The 20,473-nt window shown below is 59.9% G+C and overlaps 1 protein-coding gene across 1 annotated transcript; it reads right to left on the reverse strand.

Annotated features, from left to right (window-relative positions):
- Positions 1-7,109: 7,109 nt before the first annotated feature.
- Positions 7,110-20,195, reverse strand: MEX3A (mex-3 RNA binding family member A). The gene is made up of 2 exons (XM_052665405.1): positions 19,696-20,195; positions 7,110-8,224 (listed from the first exon to the last, which is right to left on the reverse strand). Exons 1-2 carry the CDS (start codon positions 20,174-20,176, stop codon positions 7,119-7,121), a joined length of 1,587 nt encoding a protein of 528 aa, XP_052521365.1. The 5' UTR covers positions 20,177-20,195; the 3' UTR covers positions 7,110-7,118.
- Between the last annotated feature and the right edge of the window lie 278 nt (positions 20,196-20,473).

The following is a 20,473-nucleotide window of genomic DNA, read 5'->3' on the forward strand; positions in this document are numbered from 1 at the left end:
CCACAACGATGGCGGCGGTTGGGGAAAGCTTTGGGACCCCCGGGGGGGGGGGAAGGGGGAACCAACTGAAATGGGGGACAGCGCCCGCAGCGCCACGACGCAACGGAGCGGAGCCAGAGGTTGGTGGGAGCCCCCCGAAGCATGGGATGGCACCGGTGTGCTCCCCCCAAACCGTGGGATGACAGCAGGCACGGCTGCGGCGATGCACAGAGTGCAGAGCGGCGGAACACGGCCCCAAAGACGCACGGCCCCAAAGACGCACACCGAGATGTTCAGAGGCCCTTCCCCACAACGCAACCCCAGTGCCACAAATCCCAAACCCACGCGCCATAAATCCAACACCGAACAGCCAAGGGAGCGAACTGGCCCCGACTCACGCCGAGCACGGGCTGGGTGCCGACACGCGGCCCACATCCAACTCTGAGTTGGACGAGGTGACCTCCAAGGGTCCCTTCAAACCCGAACGATTTCATGCCCCGGTGGCTCCGAGGGCACCCATAGGACGCAGCCTTCCGTCGGACCCTGCCACGGCGCAGTCGGCGATACTGGCAGTAGGTGGATGGTTGGATTTGTTGGAAAAGACCTCCAAGCTCATCCAGTCTGACCCCGTGCCACGGCCACCGGGACTCCGAGGGTCTCCAGAATCGTTCGGGTTTGGAGGAGACTCAGATCGTCCTCAGAGGTGCTGTGATCTCACGAGCGGGCGCAGAGACGGCTTGGCTGCGCTCGATGGCCCCGCAGGTCTCCTCCAAGCTCAGTGACTCAGCACACGGGCGCGGTGGTGACGGGTTGGGGTTGGAATGGACGATTTTCAGCCTCATCCAACCCAGATGATTCCCAACACCGCGGGGAGCCGGCGGCACTGCGGAGCACATGGGTGGAACGGTCAAGGAATTCCCCACGGAAAGCTCTGCTGCTCAGGGCTGGAGGTGGGAATAAGGCAGCAGAGAGTGGCCTCAAGCCTTCTCATTTCTGCTCAGCAACGAGCCAAACCCTCCTATTTTGTTCTTAAAAAAAACAAACAACAAAAACGAGAGAAACGACCGCCATCAACGCAAAATGCACCTTATTGAAACAACACGTGTGACCCCATCATTCATTTTTAATATTTCCCCCCTCTCTAAGAAGCCCCGGGGGCTGCCGGAAGCTCGGCGCTGCGCCCCGCGCCCCTCGCTGCGCTCCGAAAAGCAGCACCAAAACCCAACCGAAGCCAAAAGGCCGAAGGCCGGAGCTGCGGGGCGGCGCTTCTGGAATCCGGCGCGCCTCAGCCCTGGGCCGGCGGGGCGGGGAGCAGCCGCTGCTCCGAGCGCTTCGTTTCGTTTCGCTCTTCACTCTAAGATTCTATGAATAAATTGGAGCCTTTATTCTTCTTATTATTATTAACTTTTTTAATATCCATCAACTTTTTTTTCTTTTCCCCCTCCTCCTTTTTTTTTTTTTTTCTTTTTTTTTTTCTTTTTTTTTTTTTCTTTTCTTTTTTTTTTTTGGTTCAAAACAAATGGGAAAACAAAACAAAACGAAAAACGACGAATCACCTTTTCGCATCCTCTCCTTCTCTGAAAGGCGAAGGAGCAGAAGCGGCCGCGGGGCCGAAGTCGCAGCGGAGGCGGCAAAAAACCCAAACCAATGAGGGCTGCTTTTGTTTTGCTCTCCTCCACCGAAAAAAAAAAGGAGAAAACGACCCTTTTCCTCCCCAACGCGGCCGTTTCGCTCCTGCGGCTGGGATCGGCTCCTCCCTTTCTGTTTGCACCCCTCGACGCGGCCGCGGTGCCGATGATTCCCGCAGGCGCCGCGCGCAGCGAAAAGGAAACATATATTAACCACACTTTGTGAGCCATACTCTGCATACAAACGTATTATTCCTTTTTTTTTTTTAACCTACATATATTCTAAACCTTCTAAACTTTTAAGGATCACTTTATCATAAAATAAAATATCCTTTTTTTTTTTTCTTTTCTCATAATAAATTACCTAATAAAAAGTATTTTTATGAGCCCAGTTCCTTGCTACATTTACACGTAATAAATGCCTTTATTAAAATAGAATATTAAATTATAAAGAAATGTTCTAATTTTTAAAATCTTCATCTTATTATTATTCTTTTTTTTTATTTTTTTCCCTCCTCTCTCTCCCTCTCTTTAAAAAACACCAAAATAAACCCTTGCGGACACCGAAGCGGCGGCGGAGCGTCCCGGTCCGCGGATTTAACAGTCAGAGCCTTTGGACGTACGGAGATTTTCTTTGTTCCGAAAGGAAGAAAAGAGAAAAAAAAAAATCACGGATTCCCCTCCGAGCTGCAAAATTCGCCTGGGGGCCGGGGCCGGGGATTCCCTGCCGGATCTCCACGCTACGAACCCCGCCGCTTCCCGCGCTGCCCTGCGTTCACACCGCTGGCGACGGCGCGGGACCCCCGGCCCCCCGCCGCCATCCCGGCCCCCTCCGCCCGTTCCCGTCGCCCCCCCGGCCCCCAGCACCCACTGCCGGCGCCGGGACCCCCGGCCCCCATCGGGACGGGGCCGCAGAGCTCGTCGGAACGTTATTGCTGGTGACCAGAGCCCAGCGAGCCGCCGCCTCGCCTCTCCGCGAAGATCCAACTCAGAGCAGGCGCTTCATTAAGGTCATGGGCAATTATTATTATTCTTTTTTTTTTTTTTCTTCTTTTTTTTTTTTTGAGATTTTTTTTTAATTTTTTTCTATATATATATATATATATACATATATTAAAAAAAAAAAAAAAAAAAAAAAGAGACCAGAAAAAAAAAAAAAAAGAAAAAAAACCAATCAAAAAAGTAGGCAAATGCTGTTGCGAAGCCCCCGCGGTCGCGGCGCCCCCCCGCTCGGAGGTATTGCTGCAGCACCGCGCCCGCGGTCCTTTCCTGCGCAGCTGCTACATCGAAAAGAGGGAGGAGGAGCGGGGGGGGCGGGGGGACGCAGGAGAACCCAACACAAAACCGGGGCCCGCCGACTGCCATTCGTTTCCGACTAGAGCTGCTACATCAAGCTTTCTTTCGGTATCTCTGGATCTGGATCTGCACACTTCTATCCATCACGGGGACCGGGACGGCAGCTTTTACCCAAGGCCGACTCGAGCAGGAGCCCCCGGGACGCACGGAGCCCCCGCTTCCCACCAGCAAGCGTGGATGTTTGGTTGGGTCCTCATTCCTTTACACATTTTATTATTAAATTTTAATTCCTTTTTTTTAAGAAAGGTCTTTTTTTTTTTTTTTTTTTTTTCTTTTTTTCTTTTTTTTTCCTTTTTTTTTTTTTTTTTTCCTTTTCTCTACCGTTTACTTTTTCCAGCATGCAGGAGGCTTTTACATCGTTTTTTGCTTGCTAGGGGAAGGGCAGAGACCAAAGGAGCGGCCAAGGAGCCCCTCGCCTCCCCCGCCCCATTCCCCAGGGTCAGTGCTAGCACGGCTCCCCCCCGCCCCAGATCTCTCCTTCCCCCCTCCCCGCTCCCACCCACCTCTTCACAACCTGGCATCAAAGAAAGACATCGACCAAAAACTTGCTCACATTACCACGAACAGACTTCACTCAGCCAAGAACGACTACAGTCACTCAACTAACAGCGCGGCCTCCGGGGGCTCGGCCGAGGAAGCGCTTCAGCCACGTCCCCTTTCCTGCTCCAGCCCCTCCGGTCCCGCACTGCACAGCCCCTAACGCCCCTCGAGCGCCGGTTGCAGCCCCGCAGCGCAGCGCTCCGTTCCCACCAGCAGGAGAACGCGGCACAGCGAGCAGCTGCAGTGCGACCGCTGGGCTTCAACGCACTCTTGGGCTCCAGCAGCACCACTGGGGCTCGAATGCAACCACTGGACTCCAACACAACGGCTGGGCTTCAACGCAACCATTGCAGCTGCAACGCCACCATGGGGCTCCAACAAACCATGGGCTCCAATGCCACCATGGGGCCCCAACAAACCATGGCCTCCAACGCCACCATGGGGCTCCAACAAACCATGGGCTCCAATGCCACCATGGGGCTCCAACAAACCATGGCCTCCAATGCCACCATGGGGCTTCAAACAAACCATGGGCTCCAACGCCACCATGGGGCTCCAACAAACCATGGCCTCCAATGCCACCATGGGGCTCCAACAAACCATGGGCTCCAATGCCTCCATGGGGCTCCAACAAACCATGGGCTCCAATGCCACCATGGGGCTCCAACAAACCATGGCCTCCAATGCCACCATGGGGCTCCAACAAACCATGGGCTCCAATGCCTCCATGGGGCTCCAACAAACCATGGGCTCCAATGCCACCATGGGGCTCCATCAAACCATGGCCTCCAATGCCACCATGGGGCTCCAACAAACCATGGGCTCCAATGCCACCATGGGGCTCCAATGAACCGTGAGATTTCAACGCAACACTGGAGCTCTGATGAAACCATAGGGGCTCCAATGCAACATTTGGGGGCTCCAACGCAGTCATTGGGGCTCCAACACAACAGTTGGGGCTGCAATGCAGTCATTGGGGCTCCAATGCAACGATGGGGCTCCAACGAACCGTGAGACTTCAACACAACTATGGAGCTCTGATGAAACCATTGGGGCTCCAACACAATCATCGGGATCCAACGCAACAACTGGGGCTGCAACGCAATCATTGGGGCTCCAACGCAACCATGGGGCTCCAATAAACCACCAGACTTCAATGCAACCGTGGAGCTGTGACACAACCGCTGGGGCTCCGACGCAACCACGGGGCTTCAAAGCAACCACTGGGCTCCAAAGCAACCCGGGGGCACAGATGCAGTGCAGGTGTTGGCACGGAGGGCTCAGAGCACCATCATGCCCCAAAACCCCCTTGTGGGGACTAAACCGAAGCCAGACTCAGAACAAGAACCAGGTTTAGGAAGGACGCGTTCAAGGCTGCGCCCAGCCCAGCACATGTTCACATCCCGGTCTGCTCCGGGCGCCCAGCGCAGCGCGTGGGGAACCAGAGGGTTCTGAAAGCTCTGGGGAGGAGGCGAGCACACATCCGACCCGACAGCATCCCTTCAGCACAGCATCTCTGTTCTTTTTTTCCGCAATATCAGCATCCACTGCAGAACCAGGAACAGAGCCCAGCCCTCCGTCCACCTCTCGCCGCCTACGGTCGTAATTTTACCACTGATGCCAAACGGTGGAGGGAAACCCCTTGGTGCCCATCCACCCCCATCTGGAGGGCGGAACCGAGCAGAAGAGGGGATGTTCCCAGGAACAGCGCTACGACGGAATGGAAGTCTCCTGAAACCCAAGGGAAAGAAAAGAATCGTGGGCGATTTCGATAACGACAATTATTATTATTTTTTGCTGCAGAACTGTCTCAGCCAAGTTGTGCAACTCGTTGGTTCAGCTCTAAATTGGGGTCTGGGATCTGCGAGCGGCAGGAAGCGGGGCGGGAGAAGACGAGAGAAACACCGCTGTACGACCAGCCCGGCGCTGGCAGGGCGGCGTGCCTTCGTGTGCGCGGGGCTGCCTGGCTGCCGGCTCAGTCCAACGCACATCTGCACCACTGAGGCATTTCGGCGTCCGGAGAGCAGCTGAACCGACGCCAATCCGCCAGCCGTCCGTCGCTGGCCCAGGGCTGGGTGCCCACGGACGCCCATCCTCCCCCACTTCCCGACGGTCAACCGAAGGATCGGAGCGAACGGAACCAGCAGTCTTGAGATGACCGAAGGATGTTCGACAAGGCAATTCCTGTTTGTTTTTCTTGTTGTTTTTTTTTGCTTTTCTTTTCTTTTTTTTTTTTTTTTTTTTTTTTCTGTTTCCTTCTGAAAAAAATAGAATATATAAAAGCGGCCAACCTCAGGAAGATCCACGCAACGGACAGCTGGAGAGGTTTTGGTCCATAAAGAAATACTTCTGTATTTTATTTTATTTTTTTCTTCTTCTTTTTATTCCCCCCCCCAACTCGGCGTCACGAAACTTTTGGTCCGGCTTAAAAACGACGACAACAAAATTAAATCTCTGTAAATCCCGGCTTTCGTGCTCGGTCGCCGCCTTTCGTTTTTTGCTTCACCGTCGGGACGCGCCGCTCTCCTGCACCGCCGCCTCTTCGGCCCCGGCGCGGGGAAAGGGAAAGGAAAGCACCGTGTGTGGAAATACCCTGTGAGCGGAAGGATCCGGCCCTGCGGAGGAGGAGGGAGCGGAGGAGGAGCGGAGGAGGCGGCTCGGCCCGCGGCCCCTTCCAGCCTCCTTCAGCCCCGCCGCCGAGCGGCCGCTCGCGCTCTTATTGTTCTCATTTTATCGGTAAAAAAAAAAAAAAAATTATTATTATTATTATTTTTTTTTTGCCTTTTTCGCCTTTTTTTTTTTTTTTTTTTTTTTTTTAGAAAAGTGACAAATTAAAAAAAAAAAAAAAAGAAAAAAAGGAAAACGATCAAAGTTCTCTTTAGCTGCTGCGGTTTTGTGTTTTTTTGTTTAAATCTTTGAGGTAATACAGTTGTGCCCTCGTTCCAACAGGTTCCCAGAGGTCGGTGGTTTCTTTTTTTTTTTTTTTTTAAATATTATTATTATTATTATTCTGTTTGTCTTTTTTTTTCCTTTTTCTCTTCCAATCTCCGACGGCCGTTCCCATCCCATCTCATCCCATCTCAACTCATCTCATCTCCCTCTCCGTTTCTGAGCCCCGCTGCAGCTGAGGCCCTCAGGGGTGGCGCAGGGAGGCAGCGGGGCTTCGAGGGGCTGGCGGGACCCCCCCATCCTCCATCATCCAGCGCCGAGGAACCTCAGTGCCACCCCGGGGCAGCGGCCGCAGCGCTGTGCTGCGAGGAGTGGCTGCGCGCCCCCAGCCTCGTCCTCGGAGGAGGCGCTGCAGGTGGAGCCTCCTCTGCCCCCCGGCTCCCGGCTTCGCGCTTCGCTCCCTGCTTCACCCGCTTCTCTTTTTCCTTTAGCTTTTTTTTCTTTGTAAAAAATAACCTACGTCGCTCGTAAAATAATTTTCTTTTTTTTTTTTGTTTTTTCTTCTTACTTCTCCTTTAAATTAATTTATCCTTTCCTTCGTTTGTTCTTCAGGTCTCATTATTATTATTATTATTATTATTAATTATTATTACCTTCGTTTCTCTCTCCTGGCCCCCCCCCGCCGCCCCTCCCCGCGCTCCCACCCCCCGCCCTGGCTCTGTCTCTTTAGGAAAATATTCTAATGGCCTGAGTGGCTGCAGCGTGGCACACCGGGCACTCGGGGTCAGTCCTCTCGCAGATCCTCACGGCGCACTCCATGCAGAAGAGGTTATGGCCGCACGGCACCAGCGCCGCCGTCACTTCGCTCTCGAAACACACCATGCACTCGCGGCTGCTGGAGACGGACGTCCGGGCAGCGGCGGTGCTCCCCAGTTTGGAAAAGCCCTGGAGCGGCTCCCCCTGGGAGCGCCGAGGGAGAGCAGAGAGGTTGGGCTCCTGGATGGAGGAGGACGGCGAGCGGTGGGAGTTGGGGTGGATGGCGCCGGTGCTGCTGGAGCGCTGCTGCTTGGAGAAGAGCACCGAGACCGGGTTGGCGTTCTCCTGCCCGGCCCACATCGGGGCGCCCGACTCCGGCACGCCGTAGTACAGATCTTGCTTGTTGACGCCGTAGTTGGGGAAGAGGTAACCGTAATTGAAGTCGTTTTGGTCGTTCAGCCGCGGCGTCTCGTAGACCGGATCCACCGCGCAGTCCCCGATGCAGCCCAGGCTGTTCTGCCGGAAGGTGGAGAGCGGCTTGCAGCCCGGCGCCGGCGTGTGCACCCGCCAGGCCTCCGAGTAGCGGTTCTCCATGCTGGAGTCGGGGCTGCTGGACAGGAAGTCGTTCTCGTTGTTGTACTCCAAGATCTTGCCCGTCCTCACGGCGATGTGGGTCTCGATCTCCTCCCGCGCGCGCTCCACGTTGCCCGGCGCGCCGGTGATCTCGAAGACGGGATCTCGGTCCCGGCTGGGCGTGATGATGTAGGTGTTGGTTTGCTGCTGGATCCTCTTGATGGTGGCTCCTTTCGGGCCCACCACCAACCCCACCACGCGGTAGGGGACGCGAACCCGGATGGTGACCTGGCCCGGCAGGGTGGGCGCGCTGCCGAACGTGGTGCCGGCCTTGTTGCGCGACGCTCGGATCATGGAGAAGTGCTCGGCCGCCGAGATGATCTCCCTCCGTGCCATGGCCACGTCCTCGCGCCGCCCCGTCACCATGAACACCGGCTCCTCGCCCCGCACCGGCGTCTTGATGTACGTGTTGGTCTTGGCCCGCAGAGCTTTGATCTTGCAGCCTTGGAGGAGAGAGGAAAAGAGAAAAGAAGGGTCAGGAAGGCCGCACCACCGCCAGCCCTCTGCCACAGGAAGTCAGCATCAAGCAGCCACGGCTGAGGGGCACGGAGCACGGCGGAGAGGTTTCGGTCCCCCCAACACCCATGGGTGACTGCCGGCAGCGAAACCCGCAGACAAATGTCGGAGGAAGGTTTTCCCATCGCCATCCCCACAGTCCCCAGAAGGCGCTGCCATTTTGTGCATCCCACCCCACCAAACCACACAAAACCCCACTGCTCACTGCATCCCACCCCATCAAACCATACAAACCCCACTGCTCACTGCATCCCACCCCATCAAACCACACAAAACCCCACTGCTCACTGCATCCCACCCCATCAAACCACACAAAACCCCACTGCTCACTGCATCCCACCCCACCAAACTACACAAAACCCCACTGCTCACTGCATCCCACCCCACCAAACCATATGAAACCCCACTGCTCACTGCATCCCACCCCACCAAACCACACAAAACCCCACTGCTCACTGCATCCCACCCCATCAAACCATATGAAACCCCACTGCTCAATGCGTCCCACCCCATCAAACCACACAAACCCCACTGCTCACTGCGTCCCACCCCACCAGACCCCACTGCTCGCTGAAGCCCCTATGGCAGCTGCTGGGGATGGAGGCTGTCCCCCCGCCTCCCCTCCCCACCACGGTGGCCCAGGCCTTCCTCCAAGGCCGCTCACCATGTTGTCCACTTGTGACACCAGTGCTGAGCCCCTGAGCCCACCAGCACTGTTCCCGCAGCTCCTGCAGCCCTGAAAATGTCCTTCTGCTCCCCCACACAGGGCTGTGCAGTGTGCTGTGGCGCTTTCTCCAAGGGCTGAGACGCAGCGGTGTGGCTCGTTCCTATACGACAGGTTCCTGTAAGACTACCAGTTCCCGCACAGCTCTGGGTTCCCGCACAGCTGACTCTCGGCTCCGACACAACTACTGGCTCCTGAGTGACAGCCAGTCTCTACATGACTACCGGTCCCTACACAAACCCCAGTTCCTACACAACCTCTGGTCCCTAAATCGGTTCCTACACGGCTGCCAGTCCCTGCACAACTACTTGTTCCTACACAGCTACTGGTTCCTGAGTGACAACCAGACCCTCTGGCTTATGGGCACAGTAGGGATGGGTCGGGTTGGGCTTTAAGATCTCAGAGCTCTTCTCCAACCTGAATGATTCCATGATTCTTTGGCCATGGGCACAGGAGGGACAGGTTGGGTTGGACTTGGTGATCTTGGACATCTTCTCCAACCTGAGCAATTCTCTGGTTCTCCTCTGCCCAGAAGAAGCCCATCTCTCTCCTCACTCACCCGACACCGTGCTGCCACCACACTTCTACCACTAAAGATCCACCAACGACGCTTCTAGAACCAAGAAAATCGGATTCCTCGCCATGGTGAGCTCACACAGCCCAGTGCGACCCAGACCCCAGCTGACAGCACCGCCTCTCCCTGATGTCGGGGGCTGACGCTCGCTCAGCGTTCATCTCCTGCTGCACAATTTGTGCCGTTGGCAGGAACACAAAAAGACACAACCACAAAGAAATCCTCTGGGGGTAAAATCAGAACCCCACAGCCGTCACAGCGGCAGGAATCGCGCCCCACACCGGGCACAGCCCAGAGCTCCGGCCGCACGGCGCACAGCCCCACGGCTGCTGTCGCACGCACGACACCGCGCCGATGCAGGAGGGCATTGCGACGACGGCTCTCCGCTCCAAAACGCCTTTTGCAGCTTTGGCACAGGTGGGGAAGGCGCGATGCACAAATCCCAGCCCTGCTGCAGAGTCGCAGCACAGCTTTCAACTCCTGGCAGTTATTTGCACGCGCTGAGCGCTCGCTCCTTTGCTGTACGATGGAGAGGACGGCCCTGAGCTGCGCCAAAACCCGAATACCGAACGCGGTGACACTGCTGCACCCAGCGCAGCTCCGGGGCGCTGATCTCACACTCCTGGGGGTTGGAAATGTGGGATTTGGTGCAGAGAAAGAGCAAAGCCCAAAGCCCAACCCCACGCTGCCGATGCGTCGCTCAACTCTGAGCTCACACCCCAAATCCATCGGCGCTGTTTTCTTTAGGAAAGTTTTGCAGCAGCTGCTGTGGAGCGGCAGATGTGTTGTGTTCAAAATGCAGACCGGTTGCCTGCAGGTTCTGCTGCTGGGACTCGGGAAACTCCAGCAAAGAGCAGCGCTGGGCGTTGACACAGCTGTGCGATGAGAGCAAAACCATGGAGGAACGGCTCCAAGGGAGCAGCAAAATGGGATGGGGCCAAGAGTGGCCATCGCAGCCCCCATGCAGGACGTGGGGCCACGCGTCAGCCCCAAGGCTGCAATGCTGGATCCAAGGATGGAGATGCATCTCGGGAAGACGATCCCAAAGCCCAACCCAACCCCGACCCCGCGCAGCCGACGCGTCGCTCCACGCTGAGCTCACGCTCCGAAATCCATCTGCGCTGTTTTCTTGAGGAAAGTTTTGCAGCAGCTGCTGCGGACCGGCGGTGACCTGCAGCACCGCGCTGCTGGAGTCGGGAAACTCCAGCAGAGAAGAGCACACAGCAGGCACGGCACAGCGTGCCATGCAAACACCGAAAGGCTCCCCTGGGGGAACAAACGGTTTGGGGTCTGCCATCCCCAGGTAGGGGATGCACATCATCCCCGCAGCTGCAGTGCCGGCTCTGAGGATGGAGATCCGCCTTAGGGAGATGAACAGAATGCCACCACTTCCCCCCAGGGTCGCACCGAAGCACTGCGTGGGGAGAGAAGGGGAGATCACCGCGCTGGGGGTGACCCCCATTGGCTGTCCCCAGGGTGGAGGGTTTGCACGAATCCCTCTTCTGAGGGCTGCAGGTACTGTCAAGGTTGGTTTTTAACGCTGTGGGACAACGCCGTGTTGGGGGGAGAGAGCAGCACCAAGGGGAACAGTCGTGGAGGTGACATTGAGAGTCCGAGCGGTGACAAAGGATGGGGGCTCCGAGCTGGGGACAGATGGGGAACGGTGGGAACACACGTGAGCGAGGGCGACTCAGAGCCTGAGATGGGGGGAAGGATGGGGGAATGGTGGCAGGAATGAGGGAGAGGGGAGCCAGAGCAAATGGGAGAGGATGGGGGTGCGGGGGGCAACGGGGGACCCCAAAAAGGGAATGAGAGGGAGAGAGCCTGGCGAGAGGAGAGAGGGAAGATGGAGCGGCGGACAAAAGGACGCGTGGTGCAGCGGTGGTGTGAGGAGGGGGGGGGAGGAGGAGGAGGGAGGGTCTGCGCGGCCCTGCAGACAGGAAAGGCGGCTTTGTGCAGGCAGACAGATGGGGATCCTGCGCCGTGCTGTGCAGGACAATCAATGACCCCGTGGGGATGGGGAGCAGCACGGTGCTCCGGCACAGCCACAGCACGGGGTGGGCAACGCACTGCCCAACTTCCAGAGCGCTGCGCTGATCTCCACTCACCCTGATCTGATCCACGCACCCCAATCTGATCCACCTTTCCCGATCTGATCCACCCACCCCGATCTGATCCACCCACCCCAATCTGATCCACACACCCCGATCTGATCCACACACCCTGATCTGATCCACACACCCCAATCTGATCCACGCACCCCAATCTGATCCACCTTTCCCGATCTGATCCACCCTCCCTCATCTGATCCACCCACCCAATTCTGATCCACTGCTCCGCATCGCAGCCCCCATCATGAAACCCCAGGAGCTGAGCCCCCCCTCCTCCCCCAGCAGCCCCATCCCCAGCAGAGCAGGCGAGGGTCCTTTATGGCGCTGCATCAAAATGAAATCTGCCCCCCCTCCCACCTCCCCGCTTCCCTCCACGTATGTTTGTGTTTTTCCCCATCTCCATGCGGAGCTGAAGCCCCCACAGCGGTTTTGCTCGGGGTCGCAGCGCGCGGCACAAAAACGCGAAGCAAAGCGGAGCAGAGTGCAGCTTCCACTGCCTGGATCCTTTCCTTCTGCCACAGCACTGATCCCAAACCAATTCGCGTTTCGTGTGATTTCTTTCTCTTTTTTCTGACTTTGGCCAACGGGCTCCAAGTGAATGTGTTTGTTCAGCTCCCATAGAGATCCACAAACACTCAAAGCAGAGGCAAACCTGAAACACCCAACTGGGACCAGTGCCTGAACAGCACTGGTAACAAAGAAATGCAGGAACCTGGTCCAGAAATGGACAAATCCTATCTAAAAATGCCCTAGAAATCAGAAATTTGGACTAGAAACAACTCAGTCTGGTCTGGAAATGACTAAATCTGGCATGGAAATGGATAAACCTTGTCTCCAAATGACCAAACCTGGAGGTGGGTGAATCTGGTGCAGCCATCGCCCAGGTGTGACGGCCCCTCCGGCTCCCGTCCAAATGCAAAGGTCCTGGGAAACCGGGAAAGGGGGGACGGGGCTCTGGGACACGGCGCCAAAACTCTGCCCTGCGCGAGCAGCGAACAAAATCCACCCGAGGTAAAGGAAGGACTGAGGAGCCCCTCTGCTCACGGGGCGACGCGGCTGTGGGACGCGGCCCATCCGCCTTCGGCTCTGCGCAGACTCATCCCGGACCGTTCCAAGCTCAGAGCACCGCAAAGCCACCGGGATTCCACTGCACCTCATTGACCACAAGGTGTGGGGAAAGGCCCCGAGCGCAGCCTGAGCGCCGACGTGAGCAGCGGGAACGGGCAGAGCCAGTGGGACGGAGCCAGAGGGATGTGAAGAGCTGTGGGACATGGGAACTAAGAACAGCAATGGGAAATGGGAACTAAGAACAGCAATGGGAAATGGGAACTAAGAACAGCAATGGGAAATGGGAACTAAGAACAGCAATGGGAAATGGGAACTAAGAACAGCAATGGGAAATGGGAACTAAGAACAGCAATGGGAAATGGGAACACACAGCATCAATGGGAAATGGGAACACACAACAGCAATGGGAAATGGGAACACACAGCATCAAGGGGAAATGGGAACACACAGCATCAAGGGGAAATGGGAACTAAGAACAGCAATGGGAAATGGGAACACAGCATCAAGGGGAAATGGGAACACAGCATCAATGGGAAATGGGAACTAAGAACAGCAATGGGAAATGGGAACTAAGAACAGCAATGGGAAATGGGAACACAGCATCAAGGGGAAATGGGAACACACAACAGCAATGGGAAATGGGAACACACAGCATCAATGGGAAATGGGAACACACAGCATCAAGGGGAAATGGGAACACACAGCATCAATGGGAAATGGGAACTAAGAACAGCAATGGGAAATGGGAACACACAACAGCAGTGCCAGCAGGACGGCGCAGTGGGAAACACGACATTCCCAGTGCAGTGGTTTTCCTACAGTTTCCACTCCAGCTCCCAGCCATTGAGCCCGGCCCTGATGGGGCTGGAAGGGCCGACGCCAGGCCGGTGGCACAGCTGGAGGTCTGCGCCGCTCTGCTGGGTCCCACGGTGAGCAGCAGGCGCAGCCCCCACCGCTCTTCCTATCACAGAAACCAGGAGGGTGCATTTCTTCCTTTGGTGCGATAGAAAACCGTTGGTATGGACAAAAGATTTGGGGTTCTCATCGACACCGGGGCTCCTTCCCACAGCTCTGCCTGTAGGGCCCTGCAGGCAGCGCTCTGACGTCGCTGCGCGGTGAAAACGGAGCCGGTGGGCACAGCAGGATCACAGAGTCATGGAATCACAGGATCATGGAATCACGGAATCAGGGAACCACAGAATCACAGACTGGTTTGGGTTGGCAGGGACTCAAGGATCACGAATCTCCAACCCCCCGCCACACGCGGGGCTGCCAGCCTTTAACACCGGCCCAGGCTGCCCAGGGCCCCATCCAACCCGGCCCTGCGCACCTCCAGGGACTGCAGGGATCAGGATTCACTCTTTTTTGCCGTTACGTCGTGAAATGAAAGAGGGCCCCAACACCAGCAGCCGCCCCACATCCCCAGCGAGGTGGGCGCTTCTGCCATCGAAGACAACACAAAGACCCTGGTGGAGATGTGTGGGGCGAGGGCGCTGATAGCCCTCTGCTCGGGGGTCTGCAGCTCTGGTGATGCCAGGAGTTGTGCTGGGAGGGCGGAAAAAAGTTAGAGAGGGAAAAAAGGAATCGACAGGCAGGAAAATGAGGGAGCGCTCATCGCGGTGCGGCAGCGCCGGGAGTTGGATGAAAGTTGTGTTAAAACCAAAAGACACCAACACAAAACCAACGCAGAACCCAACAGAACGCGACCCCGCAGACAATCGGCGCCTTGTCTGCGCCGGGGGGAGGAGGGGGGATGTGAGCGTCCCACCGCACCGCCCCGCATCGCCCCGCACCGCCTGGGTGCGCCCACGGCCCCGTGCGACGCGATGCCATGCGATGCGACGCCGCACACGAGTGGGGCCGGGAGGGGGGGGCAGAACACCGCCAGACAAAGGCGGCGGAAGGGGCGGGGGTGGGGGCGGGGGGCACGTTCGCCCACTGCCCTACATTTGGGCTCCAGCATCCCGAGCCCGGCTCCGCTCCGCGCCGTCTCCCTGCAGCGTTCCCTTTGTTTCCCTCCCAGCCCCATTTTCTCCTCCCACCTCCGGTTGGAGCGGCTCGAAGTCGCTCCCGCGGCGCCGCACTTTTCCCCGGTGCAAATTTCGGACGGATCCCTCAGCATCTCTTCCCAGCCGCGGCCCGACACCGAGCGCGGCTCCGCTCACCCGTCCCCAAGCGCCGGAGCGCAGCGAGCGTCGGCCCCGCCACGCGCCCGTTGCGACGCGCCCCTCCGAACGCCCTCCGTCTCCTCCGCCCGTCCCCACGGGGCTGCGAGCTGCGCTCGGACCCCCCCGGCATTCCTGGGAGCGTCGGAGCGCTGCTGGGGGGACACAAAAAGCCCCACAGCGGGGTCAGCGGGGCTTCTGCCGGGCTTCACCTTGCCGAGAAGGAGCGATGCTCCCGGCGCGGAGCTCCTTCCCACTGACAATGGGGCGGGAGTCGCTCCTCCGAAGGGCGGCTCCGGCTCCGGGTGACAATGGACGCGGCCGCTGCCGACAGCAGCATCACGGCCCGGTGGGAAGGCGCTGCGGGCCCCGCGGCGCTCCCAGCAGCAGGAAGCCGAAGGGGCCTCGGCCCTCTCCCCGCGCACAAAGGAACCCACACCCAGCCCTCCCGCGGAGCCCCACGGCCATCCCGGCTCCGTGGGTCAGAGGCAGCGGAGCGCGGCCCGGCAGCGAAGCGAGAGCGGCGCCGTCCTCGCGCCCCCCCGCGCCTCCATCGCTCTGGGGATCTCCGTGCGACACCGTGGTGACCCTTCCCAGCAACCACACCCTCAGGGTGCGATGGAGGAGGGCCTCCCCACCTCTTCTGCCCCAGAACCTCATCCCAAACCGCATCCCAAATCCTGCGAGGCCCTCGGGCGCTTCCGTGCTGCACTTCGGCAAACCCACCGCTCAGCTCCGGGTGCCGGGGAGGTCGGTGCCCAACGCAGAGCTGGAAGGGACGGAACCACGGAGTGCCCCGCGGGCTCCGGAGCTCACGCCACCTCCGAGGCCACGCAGCCGCCTGCAGCCGACACCGAGGAAGAAGAGGGCACATGGGGAGGTGAAATTCCCTTTGGCCGCCCCTCACCTCGGCCAGAGCAGAGGGAAGAGGTCACACATCGCACAGCGCCGCTGCTCCGACCGCCCCCTCCTCATTCCTTCCCTGCAGCCCCCCACTCTGGAGGAGCAGCTCCAGATGCCTCCAACCGAATCCCCCGATCCCCCCAGCTCAGGACTCCACGCCGTCCCGGCGCAGACGCCACGGCACCCAGCACCTCTGGGAACCATAAAATCATGGAGGCTGGGAGAGGCCGAAGCACCGTTTGAGATCAGCGCCCGTCCCAGCGCTGCCAAACGCTCCCACGAGCGTCTGGGCAACGTGGTCTCAACCAATGTGGTCCGCAGCCAACAGAGTCCATGGCCAACGCAGCCTGTGGTCAACCTGGTCTGCAGTCAGACGTGGTCTCCTGTCAACATGGTCAACACAGCCAACATAATTCATGTTGAACACGGTCTACCGTCAACGTAAGCCATGGCCAACGAGGTCTGCAGTCAATGCAGTCAACTGCCAGTGCAGTTTATGGTTAACATGGTCAATGGTCAACGTGACGCACAGCCGCAGGGCCTACAGCCAACACGGCCCGTGGTGAACGTGGGCCGTGCACAAGGCGCGTGGTGGACGTGGTTAAGTGGGGGATGATGGCGGAGGTGGTGGATTTGGTGCAGGTGGTGGATTTGGTGGATTTGGTGGAGGTGGTGGAGGTGGTGGATTTGGTGGAGGTGGTGGAGGTGGGGGAGGTGGTGGAGGTGGTGGAGGTGGTGGATTTGGTGGAGGTGGTGGAGGTGGTGGATTTGGTGGAGGTGGTGGAGGTGGTGGATTTGGTGGAGGTGATGGAGGTGGTGGATTTGATGCAGGTGGTGGATTTGGTGGAGGTGATGGAGGTGGTGGATTTAGTGGAGGTGGCGGAGGTGGTGGAGGTGGTGGAGGTGGTGGATTTGGTAGATGTAGTGGATTTGGTGGATGTGGTGGAGGTGATGCAGGTGGTGGATTTGGTGCAGGTGGTGGAGGTGGTGGATTTGGTGGAGGTGGTGGATTTGGTGCAGGTGGTGGAGGTGGTGGAGGTGGTGGATTTGGTGGAGGTGGTGGATTTGGTGGAGGTGATGGATTTGGTGCAGGTGGTGGATTTGGTGGAGGTGGTGGATTTGGTGGAGGTGGTGGATTTGGTGCAGGTGGTGGAGGTGGTGGATTTGGTGCAGGTGGTGGATTTGGTGGATTTGGTGGATTTGGTGCAGGTGGTGGATTTGGTGCAGGTGATGGATTTGGTGCAGGTGATGTAGATGGCAGACGAGGCCCATGGGCATCGTGCTCCAAGGTCAATGCAGTCTACGGTCCGGAGCCACGCGGCCTACGGTCAACGCGCCTCCAGCCAACGCAAGCTGAAGGCGCCGAGCTCAGCTCCCGCGGTGCCTTCCAGACAAATCAGAGCCCCCACAACCAAACCTCCCCCCTGCCCACGCTTCACAGCCGCGCTGACCCAAACACCTGCAGCCAAGCTGTGGCCGAGTGCCCGCAGGCCCCTCCAGCACCACCAAGAGCATCTTCCATCGATGGCCCCGCGCTGCTCGGGGGCACAGGGAGGGTCCCCACACCCGGGCCCAGAGCTCCCCCCCGTTTCCACATCCAGCCGTGGGAACCGCGCCGTCCCACCAGGAAGGAGCGCAGCGCTTCGTCCGACCACAAAGCACCAAAAGCGCGAAGAAAACTCCGCCGTGCCACCGCCGAAAGCCTTCACCCAACTTTCATTTCAGTGGCGCTTCTTCTTCCCCCCTCCTCCCCCTCTCTTTTCCAATGGGGGGTGAGAAATCGGTACCCCCTACCCACGCTCTGCCCATCGCAGGATCGCCAGGGTGCAGGGGAGGGAGGGTCCCCCTCTGCCAGGGGCAGCACGGGATGCGGCCCCCGGTGTGGGGCACGGCCTGACCCGAGCACTAACGCTTCCCAGATGTGGGAAAACCCTCACGCACACAAAAGATGGTGGAAGGAACCTCCAAGCATCGCGGGCTGACACCAAACGCGGCCCCTGGTGTGGGGTGGCAGCAGGACCCGATGGGGGGGCAGGGGGGGGACTGAGCCGGGATCCCCAGTCAGCATCCCCACCCTCACCCCAAGGCTCCTCCTCTCCTTCTGAACTTTCCCAAACAAAGGGAAGACCCGCACGGTGCCCCCCCAGCGGCGCTGAGCTCTCAGGGTGGAAGACGAACAGAACTCCCCCAACCCCCCCCCCCCGTGCCCTAAATGCACCCCAGCCCCATTGTTCTGAGCGCAGCGATGCACGGCCGTTCCCGTCCCCCACCCTCTGCGTGTCCCCCACTGACAGCGGCCTCCCCCACCCCACGGACCCCCATAAGCCCCCCATGACCCCCCCTTACCTCCCCCCGATCCCGGGAGCCGCACTCTGCACCCGCCGCACTCCGACTTGCCGCTCACCCATCCATCCCCCCCTTCCGCCCCGCTCCATTTTCCCCCTCCACCAACCCCACAAAGTGCGGTGTGTGCACCCCCGACCAACCCCCCCGACCCCCCCGGCCCCGAGCCTCCCGCGGACCCCACTGGAGGAAGGGCTGGGGGTGGGCGCGTGGTGACCGAGGGCTGGGTGTGGTGCGCGCCTCTCTCCCTCTCACTACAGAGATATATATAATTTTTAAAGCCCTCCTCCATCCCACCTCGCTCCGCGCGGAGCCGCGAGGAGAACAAAGCGGTGCCGTCACCCACGCGGGACGGGGACCCACGCGGGACGGGGAGCCAGGCGCTGCTCGGAGCCGAGTTCCGCTCGCTCGGATCCGATCCTCGATCCGGAGCCCCAACCACACCCCCCTCGCTTCCACGCCGCTCCCGACACAAAGGGGATTTTTCTTCCCCGCTCCGTCGCTGTTCCTCGGAGATGGGGGGGGGAAGGGGGTCGGCAGCCCCCGGCCCCGCTGCCCCCCACCGCGGCCCTCTGCGGGTCTTTAAGGGTGGAGGGCGGTGGGGCTGGGGGGGGGCACAAAACGGGGCCGGGGGCCGTGGGGGGTGGGGAAGCTCGGCGGACGGACCCACGCAGACATTCCTATGGATGCTGATCCACGGAGACCCCGCAGACGACCCCCCCCTCCTCCCCCCACGACCCCACAATGAAAGTCCGGGAGCGGTGCCCCCCCCCCGCCCCCCTCCCGGACCCCTTTTCCCCGGCAGAGAAACAATGCGATGGGGGCGGCGGCGCGGGGCAGTTCCGAGCACCCTCGACAAAGGGACGCCCCCCCGCAGCCACCCGTGACCCCCACCCCCACGTGAGCTTCCATCCCATCCTTGACCCCCCCCAGCCCACGCGCGACCCCCCTCGTGCCCCCTTTGAGGGCCCGAACAATGCGAGGGGGAGTGGCGGCGCGAGGAAGTTCCGAGCACCCTCTCCACAAAGGAACCCCCGCACCCACCGGCGATCCCCGGCGCCCACCCGCGACCCCCGCCCCACTCGCGACCCATCCACGCGCGATCCCCACCCGAACCGCGCCCCGGCTCCGTACCCCCCTTATGGGGGTCCGAACAATGCGAGCGGAGCGGCGGCTCGGGGCAGTTCGGAGCGCTCGACAAAGAGACCCCCCGCAACCAGCCGTCACTCCCACCCCACGCGCGACCCCCCCGCACCGCACATCCCCACGTCCCCACACTCGGACGGGCGGAGCGGCGCGGGTCTGTCCCGAGCGCGACGGAGCGACCCCGCACCCCGCACGCCCACTCGCGCCCCCCACGCCCCCACCCACTCGCGACCCCCTCCCCCCAGGCTGCGCACAGCGCGGGCCGGCCGGCAGCTCCGAGCGACAAAGACCCCCCGCCCCCCCCTTCGCCCCCCGCCGAGCCGTCGCCCCCCCACGCGCGACCCCTCCCACGCGAGCCGCTCACCTTGGCGCCCCACGATCTCGGCCACGTGCTCGGAGCTGGGCACGGGCACGCACTCGGTGGTGTTGGAGCTGCTTTTCAACCGCAGCTCGGCCTCTTTGTACAGCGCGCACAACTTGGGTTCCGCCGCCCCTCCGCCCGCGGCCGACGGACCCTTCGGGGCCGGGGGAGGCGGAGGCGGCGGCGGCGGCTGCTGCTGCGGCTGCGGCGGCGGCGGTGGGTTCGGCGGCGGCGGCTGCTGCGGAGGAGGAGGCGGCGGAGGGTTATTGTTGTTGTTGTTGCTGTCCTCCACCAACACCGCGGCGGAGGAAGAGGAGGAGGAGGAAGGCTCTCCGAGCCCCAGCAGGCAGAGCTGGTCCAGGGCGAGCTGCAGCGCCCGGTCATCTTCCAGCAGAGCTCTGTCTTTGCCGCTCCCACCGAAACAGCCTAAATCGCCGAAGCCGCCGTTCCTTTCCATTATCCCTGGGACGAGCAGGCTCGGCATGGCTCACAAAGAGCTGGGAGGGGGCCGGGGGGGGGGGGCCGGGGAGGGGGGGGGGGGGCGAGCGGGGAGAGGAGGGGATGGGGGGGGTGGGGGTGTGCGAGTGTGCGAGTGTGTGCGAGCGGGGGGGGGACACAAAGAGCTCGGGAGGAGGGAGGGAGGGAGAAAAAAAAGGAGGAAAAAAAAAGGAGCAGACAGAAAAGGACCCTCCGCCCACCTCACCCCGCCCCTCCCGCTGTAACCCGACCCCCCCCCCCGCACACCCCCTCCCCACACGCGGGATCCGACCCCCCCCCCACC

Source organism: Tympanuchus pallidicinctus, unplaced genomic scaffold (assembly GCF_026119805.1).
Source record: "Tympanuchus pallidicinctus isolate F22 unplaced genomic scaffold, pur_lepc_1.0 scaffold66, whole genome shotgun sequence".
In the NCBI taxonomy this organism is placed as follows: Eukaryota; Metazoa; Chordata; class Aves; order Galliformes; family Phasianidae; genus Tympanuchus; species Tympanuchus pallidicinctus.